Here is a 9577-nt window from a genome sequence, read left to right as displayed (position 1 = left end):
ATTCTAGAGGTAAATTAACCCTTTTACGTAGAAGCTTCATGAAACTGGATGTTCTAAGCAAATTCTTATTTGTCCTTTAACATGGAAACTTGTCAAGAAAGGAATGAAATAAGTTAAAAGAAGTGTATATGCGTTATTGTAACATTTGGCGGGCTCCTTCCTCCCTGTAAGGCCCTCGCTGTCCTCGTCCTCCGCCTCCCCCCCAAACCCCCACCTCATTCCGCGCATTAGCCTTGTGCGCTACTGCACTTTTGAAAAGTAAATCGACATTCTTCTAAAAGTTTTATTTTCTTTTTGATAAAACGTTGTTTAAAATTTACAAAACTCGTATATATACTGTTTTAAGACTGTCAAAGTGTTTTATTAATAATGTAACAGGTAAGTTATTGCTTGAGAAGACCGTAAAGGCCGGTGCTCGAACGTTACTGGAACGTGCATTTTAGTTTTTATCAGGCGGGAACCGAAAAGGACCAAAAAGGCTCAACCTCATCATCATCCCAAGAACCGATATGGCAAAGTTCAGATTTCCCGGCAAAGCGCTAAAGTTGAATACAAGAAAACGAGTGAGATTTCGAGGCCGATACCCGAACAATACACCGGAGGAGTTATACACAAGGAGAATTCGCCGAGGGCTCGACCTTTTCCACAAATTATTCGGTGACTCTGACGAGGTACAAGAGCGAGGGAAGAAGCCTCTAATGCTTCAACATGGCGCCAATCCCTGCCTCCTTCGTAATCAATATCCCCCTTTGAGTTGGCCCATATAACCCTGACCCTTGTTTTTCCTTTCGCGTCCTCTTTTAATATCACGGCATAGTTCCGTTTTATGAGTGTGAACGCCGTTGATAACATCGTTGTGGCGTCTTGAGCGTCGATACAGACGCCATGAAAACATAACGGAGAAGCCGTTGTTGTTTTCGGTTCATTTCGAGTTGCAACGAACTTTCTGTGAATTTCAGGGTAGAAATGGAACCCCCTTGTGTCGTAGAAAGTAGATTTGTCACCCTTAGAGTGGTGTGCTGACGAAGTGATGCACATTTGTGTAGTTGAGTAATGTACAAGGTCATACGTTCCTTTCGTTGTTGTGCTGGTTTTGTTGTTGTTGTGGATGTGTCGAAACCTGTGCAGCTTAGGACACTCACACTTAACCCAGGCTTTTTACTATTCGACAAACGGAACCTCTGATACTTGATGTGTAACCCCTATTGCAGATGTAGGTCCGAATAAACACACTGCAACCGTGATTTTAGAATGAAAGGTAAATAAGTTGGTTGAGGATTGCTATCCAACGGTGCAATAATGATTAGCCTATAGGCCTAGGTTTTCAACCAAGGGCGTCATTCGACGGGGGCCACTTCCCCCCCTCAAGACACTGATGGCCCTCCCCAAGACTTGGTGTGCCCCCTTACCCTTTGAAATAATAACAGCAGCAAAATTCACTCCAAAGTGAGTCATATATGGCTTCAAAATGCCCACAGATTTTCTTAAATTTCAGCGGTTCTTAGTGTCCCCCTGCCCCCCAGCTGATGGGGCTCACATATCTCACCACCCCCTCAAGAAAAATCTGAAATGACGCCACTGTTACAACACTTCTAAAAGTATCTTAAATGAGATATGTTAAACTAGATTTGTGATGGTGTTAGGCTAGGTGTAGCATTTGTTACAATTCTCATGCTATGGCAGACTTTTCAATGCTAATCTGAAAATGTTGAATCTGACAGTTCCACAAGTTTTGCAACCACAAATACTAGATCTGTTACAGTGATCGCAAGCGTATGGTTGGTCAATTAGGCTAGAGTGATCCCGTAGGCGTGGTGTGGAGGTACTGAGTGGGATGCGGTTTTTACCTATTGCAGTATTTTTTAGGCTGTAGTCTATAAACCTAGTTTATTGTATTGCCCTGTCTTTCTCTTTTCAGTAGTCAGGCTATGAATGACTGGAAGAACGTTATGTATGATTCTATATGTTGGAACCCATAAAGATCAGAAAATTTAATTTGGGAATGAGTGATTGGTAATCCCACAGTTCAGGGGCACAAGTTCCCTGCATTACTTAGTCAAGGTCAGCGCAGACATCAAATATTTATTGAATCATGGAAAACAGTGGCAGACTGTGTAGCTTACTATTTACTTACAGAAACAGATTGTAAAAAAAAAATAAAATAAAATAGATAGGAAATAAAGGAACATAAACATCTTATGTGTTTTGAACTCATGGATTTTGAGAAAAATGTAAATCACTGCTTCTTTAAGCAGATAAACTGCCCATTTCATATTTATTGAAAGATGTCTGGATGAGTTCTGGATTTTGCAATTGAAGAAAACAATTTCTATATTATACAATATGGCAATAGCTTGAATGGTAAAAGCTAGCTAGTTTTTATTCTTTGTAATGTCCTTGGGCCAAAATTACGGTAAAACAACTCCAAGACCATGTTTATGTATATTTTTTAGATATTGTGAAAAAGATATGATATACATAACTTATTCCACGTGATCGTTATATCAAGAGTGTCCTAGGTTTTAGATTTATCCCTTGACATATGAAAATCTGCTTGATTTTTTGAGAGTTCAAATTTTCAACGTTTCTATTCTTATTTTGCTGCTGTAGATGTGTTGCTATCATGATAGAAGGTAGACTTATAAATAGTTTTGCCTGTTCTTTTATAATCGCAGGTTTTATTGTAAAGTTTTGCCAAGTGCGTCAGCAATGGATTTGCATCCTAAATGGGATTAATTTTCCTACCCCAGGTCTTAGTACATCTATATTCATTGCTAGTACAATCATTAAGTTCTTCAGTGTGCTATCTAAATTTTTGTGTGTGTGATGTTTTAGATTTTTTATTTTATTTTTTTTTTAATTCTGATTCTTTGCACCACAAATTTAATGTGATGTTCAATACCATATGAAATTGTAGGTGTTGGTTTTTTTTTTTTTTTTTTTTTTTTTTTTTTTTTTTGGGGGGGGGGGGGGGTTTATAGACCAGTTATTGGAGTAAATTGAATCAAGTTGTTAAATTGTTGCAAATTGAGAATTTCAAGGCTGGTGCAAATGTTTTTGTTGAGTAGGCAGAATAGTTCTAGTAGATTATTTACTATTTCTAGTTTATATATATATATCTATATATATATATATATAGTATATAGTTTTTTTACCAATATGCATGCTTGTCTAGGGTTGCGATAATAATTTTAATCTTTAGCTTTTTTGGTTGTTACTTTGAGTCATTTAACTGATTATACCCTATCAACTCCTTCATGGCGATTTAGGTGTGGTCTCCTCCATTGCCGGCGATGCCACATCAAATATTCCAACTCAACGTTTTATGGTATATGAAGGCAGCATAAGTTTTACAACACAAATATAATTGGTTGTTGATTAATTTTGGCTATTATTGAAAGCCCTCACAATTTTCTAGCATTTTACAACAATAAAACAACAAGTTTATTCTTAAACGTGGCAAAAAAAATTTTCAGCGCTGCCAGTTCTTCTCTCAGGTGTTAAGCTGACCTCAGGGCATAAAGATGTCAAACAGCCCGCGCCTCAACAAGGGAAGCTCGTCAAAACAGTCACTGTCACAGACTCATTAAGGAGTTGTTCGCCTTACAAAAAACATGGAAAATGTTATGAATACTTACTGGAAAGAAACAGAGGACCATATTATGTATGAATACTTACTGGAAAGAAACAGAGGACCATATTATGAATAGATAATAAATTAAATAGCTGCCGATAATGTTATTTGTGTAACCTTTGTACATTTATGCTGCTTTCTCTTATCTGTCTACTCTACATACACAATCCTTAGCTCTCTCTCTCTCTCTCTCTCTCTCTCTCTCTCTCTCATACATACATATATATATTTATTTATATGCAGTAAATTAACACAAAAACCAGTAAATTAAAAGTGCAGAACTCCAGTAGCTTGCAATAATCACAAGAAAGGTCCAAAAAGAGATTTTAATAGGCTTAAATGAAAAAGGGACACCTGGAAGAATGGAAATATTTTCGAAGGAGTGTCGAGGCAATAGGGAACCCCCAGAAGTATATTGCTTCCAGGAGACATTAACAAACGCCAAGAAGGTTAAACCTCCTTGACAGACGCACAGATTAAAAGGGGTAAATAGGAAGGGTAGCCCTTTAAAGACTCGGAGAGAAGTACATTTGGCAACGTAAGAGACAACGCCTAAATCGCCTTGAAGGAGCCGATAGGGTATAGTATTTTATCTACTGCATCAACTATGTAGTTGGGCTACTCTTGCTATTTAAAAACTGCTGTTTTGCTTTTTTTTTCTGTTTTTTACAAATTTAAGTAAATGTGTAAACCTACACCATTATTGCAGTAGGAGACAAATTTTAGTTATAGTCATTTCTTGTTGAACAACTAGGTATGGGAATTTACTGCTCAAGAATCAGCCTATTTTTTTACCTCCAGATTTAAGTAAATCTTCCCATTATAGCAGTAGGAGACATTTTTAAAAATTTTTTTTACATCATTTCTTGTTGAACAACCAGATCTGGGGATTTACTGCTCAAGTTCAGCATACAATGTGTAGCTACATTTTATTTGTTTATTTTTTGTATATATACTCTTGGATTGGATGGGAGTTATCTACTTTATTGTGATATAAAAATGTAAGTTTGTATGTTACACAATTTACCACGAGATTTTTCATGTTTGCCATTAACAGGGTTTGGCATTGCTATCTCATTTCTGCGTTACTATATCAATTAAAACTGAAGTTTTTCATTTCACAGAACAGCCAGGTTATAACAGTAATGTCAATTTCATTGAAGTTAAAATTTATCTTGGCCCTGTTAGTGTCTGAAGAATTTTTGAGTTGTTAGTTGGTATTTGATTTTGTTTGCTCCCAATTTTTAATGGCGTTTCCCATTCCAGGATGAAGATGAGTTTGAAGGCTTTACAAATGGTTTGTGTAAAGAGAAAAAAAGTGTACCAACACATAAACCCAAGGCAGCGGAGAAAAAAGTGGACGAAGTGTGTTCATCTTTGGAGAAGGAAGGGCTGGTGAGAAGGACAAGGACAAGTGCTGTGGCCATGGCTGTGAAAGAAGTGAGGGAGGGGAAAGAAAAGAAGGCCCAAGCCCTTGATGAAAGAACCAGAGTGAAAACGCCACCAGTTGATGGTAAAGATAAGGAGGGTGATGATAGTGAGAAGGCAGTTCCTGAAAGTGCTGTGGTCACTGTGCCGAACGTTGTGGTGCCCCTTGGCCGTAGAAACAGAGTGCCGATAATTGGACACAGTGCTCATAAACAGACAAATTGTAGGATGGGGAGACAACCTACTGTTAAAACTGCGCTGGCCAAGAAATTGCTGGCGAAAGCCAAGAAAAAGTTGCCCTCCTTACCTGTTGTTGGGGAGAAGAGTCCAAAACGTTTCATTCTCCCAACTATGAGTGCCAGGTCATCAAGAATTATCAAGCCAAATAAGAGGCTTTTTGCAGACATTACTGAAATGTGTTCTACCAGCAGTTCTGTGGAGCTGAAAGCTAATGCTGAAGTAGCCGAAAGTAAAAATAGTCTTAGTTTGTCCAGTAAAAGATTAGTCAAGCTCAGAAAATCGCGACCTCACACAAGACTTTTTAGGAGTCATGGGTCTAGTACTCGTAAAGGGTCTGAAGGTGTAGGGCGGGATCGCATGCGAAGGACTATTTCTTTGTACACTGAAGCTATCACCGGTCCCTGTAGGGGTCAGGTTGGAAGACCGCCAAAACGTATGTTGCGACGTCTAGAAGCTCCCCAGCAAGAGGTGGTGGAAGGGGATGTGCCCGAGTCTCCCCAGAAATGTGATCTGAAGGAGTCGAGGGTCAAGGAGAAAATAGAGAAGTTGTTGAGATCGCCATGGGATGACAGACTGAAGCAGTCAGGAAAGGTGAGTCAATGGCCAACTTTATGTGCCACATTATTGAAGTAAATTATACATGATGAATTGCGCAGGGGTATTGAACCAACAGATCTGTATGTTGGCTCTGGGGTCTTGATTTAAGCAAGTGGCTTGTCAGGGCTCTAGAGGAAATCTGCGCTTACTGATTTTGATTTTATTGACAGTATTTTTAAAACAATTGCTACAATTGAACTTTAAGCGCCTCAGTGGCATGGTTGGTTTGGTGTTTCCTTCTCACCTCGGTGGTCGCGGGTTCGACTCCCGGCCATTCCATTGAGGAGTGAGAGATGTGTATTTCTGGTGATAGAAGTTCACTCTCGACGTGGTTCGGAAGTCACGTAAAGCCGTTGGTCCCGTTGCTGAATAGCCACTGGTTCCATGCAACGTAAAAACACCATACAAACAAAATACAATTGAACTTTAATACCTTAATTAAAACTTGTTTTTAAGGAATATTTGTTCATATATGGAACAAACCTTTGGTCTTAACATTAGGATTTACTAGCGCCAAGCTGGAAACTGGTATATGTTTTTGGTATTTTTATATACTGTAATTTGCAATTGAACTAGGTATGACACAATCACTCTCTAATATAATAAGATGGTTTTTAAAACCTAATGGCACAAGATGATTTTCAAATTGTGTGGAGGTTAGTTTTGTCAAAGTCAAAAAGCCAAGTAATGTTTTGTCCATTTTAGCAGGTACATCAAGTGGTGCACAGTAGGCAATACCAAAGGTTGTTTAGTATGTCCCTTTGGCTCCTAGTCAAGTCCATGTAGCTTTTTTTTTTTTTATTTTACCTCCATTCCTGCCTCCTGTCTTTTGAACACTGAATGGCGCGCGCGCACTCCACACTTTACACACACACACACACACACACACACACACACACACACACACACACATATACATATATATATATACATATATATACATATACATATATATACATATACGTACATATATTTATTTATTTAAAGTACAGTACTCATTGTTAAGGATACAGTACTATTTGTCAGTCTGCTTCTTTTTACTACTATCAAACGGAACAAGTTAATATTTTAACACAAACTTTCCACTTAACAAGGAAATGCACAATAATAAGTTTAAATCTGTACTATACTATACAGTATATATGAGAGAGAAATCGAGAGGGAAAACTGTAGACATTAATCTTGTGATTCTTGACCAATTGGCTTTAACTTAATATTGTGCATTTCGGTGTTAAGTGGAAAGTGTGTGTTAAAATATTAGCTTGTTCTGTTTGATAGTGCTGGTATTTAATTTTAGGATATAGTGTAGCAGATACAGTATATATGGGCTACAAAATCAGGCATAAAATATTCAAATATCAGCAGTCTATTGCCTCTTCATTTGCTGCTGCCTGACTTTTATATATACAGGCAGTTCCTGGCTTACGACGGGTTCGGCTGACAACATTCCAAGGTTACAATGCTTTTCAATCATATTTATCAGACATTATTTTCAGGTTTACGACGCTTACAATGCTGATTTGGCAGAAGAAATATGACTTCAAAAATAAAAAATAACCTATATTTGAAGTTTTTTTTTTTTTTTTTTTTTTTTTTTTTAAGAAAAAAAGAATGCAGTTTACATAGTTTTTAATGCACCCAAAGCATTAAAAGTAAGGTTTTCTTAGGTTTTTACGATGTTCTGGCTTACGACGATTTTCGGCTTACAACACATCTCAAGAATGGAACCCCGTCGTAACCCTGAGACTGCCTGTACACATTACCACATTCATATTAGATTTTTATGCATTTTCAGGATTATTATGTAATGAAATATCTATTACCTTGGGAGTGAGTGGAATATAAAGTGTGCAATATCCTTTTAAGATCATGATTGTTGGAAGGTGATGGTATTTTAAGCAGTTAAGTTTTATGACAATTCTATTCTGGATAGGTATGTACCAATACGTAATGACAGTTTTTGAGGAGGGTCTTGCAAGCTGTTAAGTACATTGATGAGTTCTGTAATAGAGTTGTAAATAATGAGTACGGTTTTCACTGCACATAAGCAATTTTATACAAAGTTGAGTAGCAGTTGTTTTGAACTCTACTTTGGAATTTCCAGGTCAAAGGTCTGATTTACATTTCATTCCAATCCTGGTATGTTTGAATGGATTAATAAAGTTACATTGTAGCAGGTATCAGTTGTATGTGCAGAAGTTTGAATATGGAGAGTGATGCCTTGTGTAATTAGATAACTTTGCAGGGTTATCTGTCTTTCATGGGTTAATAAGTTTCTTTAGCCAGGCGATCTATTTATGAGTAAGGAGGTTGTAGAAAGATTATAGGTGATTATTTTTTATGCAATGTAATCCCAAGTTAAAATCATTGCAGTATTTATCATGGAAATATCGCACAGGCAGTCCCCGGTTAGGTGGGTGGTGGGATTCTGTTCCCGACAGTGTGTCGTCAACGGAAAATTGGCAATAACTGGGAATTGGCGCTGCTATTATGTGGGGATTGGTGCCGAAAATACAGTCGTCATTCCTAGACAAGTGCCGTAAAACTGGGTCGCCGATAACCAGGCACTGCCTCTAGTTTGTATTTGAGTAATTCATTAGTTAAAAAATATAATGTTATAAGAATTATTTATTATAGATATGATGAACATAGATGCCAATTATAACACAGAGGAGGAATTGGCATTTTAAGTGTTCAGGAAGCAGTGGTTTGGTCCATAAGGAAAATGCACATATATCAGTTTTAAGTAAATTTAATATTTAGTTTTGTATAGAAGTGTTTGGTATTGAAGTTATAAAGTTTTTAATGTATAATTAGTAGTAGTTTCCATGTTTGTTTTAATAGTGTTTGGCATTTAAGTTGTGAAGTTTTTACTGTATGATTAGTTATAATTTCAGTGGGTTTTTTTAACAAATATTTTTGTAAATGTTACTGTCAGGGTGGAAAGGGTGAAGTGGATGAGATGATGCCAGCTCCTGCCTCTACTACCTCGCCTGCGCTGTCTGCCTTCTCGCGGAACATTTTAAGAAAAGCCCGTCTGAACTTGAATAAAAGCACTCTTCAAAAAATTCGTAATCCTGATTCCCTCCAGAGACTTATACCCCAGTCTGATGAAGGTAGGTATTTGCTCTGGTATCAGAAATTTATTTAGGTGTGTTACAATACACGTAAAATTTATGACTGTAGCTACATAGCCTGTGTGTAACTTAGAACTGCTTATCTTGTTAACATTTGTAATTCATTGCATTGTTTATAAGAAAGTATTATAGGTAAGAATTTGAGAGAAATAGCCAAGAAGCATCATATTTCTCTAGTACAATTTAGTGTACAACAGCAATAGGTTTACAGTATAGCAATGAAGGTCATAATGCCACTATAGTTTTGGCACTTTCTCTTGTGTGTTTCCATCAGTGTTGTGTCATTACCAGTGCCACCATTTATGTGGAGTTAATTTCATGACTTGCCACCTTTGACGTGGCAGCATTTATATGACATTTTGTGTGGATTCATGTTAATGGCCAAAAGTATATCAGGAAAGTCTGGAGATTGGTTTACAATTCTGAATGGTGACCTTTCTGCGACTGAGGCTTTCCTGACATTGTCTGGGATGTCGTCTTGGCTAGACCCAAAAAAGGGAAATTTTTGAGTTCACCACTATATAGAAAATGACTGAAGTAA

At 37.3% G+C, this 9577-nt stretch overlaps 1 protein-coding gene across 1 annotated transcript in view; it reads left to right on the top strand.

Moving 5' to 3' along the window:
* Positions 1 to 454: 454 nt before the first annotated feature.
* Positions 455 to 9577, top strand: part of LOC135215858 (histone-lysine N-methyltransferase 2A-like) — a gene marked incomplete in the record, with an annotated part of 122683 nt that continues 113560 nt past the window's right edge. Inside the window, 3 exon segments of the mRNA XM_064250815.1 lie at positions 455 to 671; positions 4901 to 5893; positions 8838 to 9015. Coding sequence (XP_064106885.1) covers positions 510 to 671; positions 4901 to 5893; positions 8838 to 9015 — 1333 coding nt within the window.

The sequence above is a fragment of the Macrobrachium nipponense genome, chromosome 19 (assembly GCF_015104395.2).
Source record: "Macrobrachium nipponense isolate FS-2020 chromosome 19, ASM1510439v2, whole genome shotgun sequence".
NCBI classification, from domain to species: Eukaryota; Metazoa; Arthropoda; class Malacostraca; order Decapoda; family Palaemonidae; genus Macrobrachium; species Macrobrachium nipponense.
Note: the sequence above shows the minus strand (reverse complement) of the source record. Positions and strands in the feature narration are given on the sequence as shown.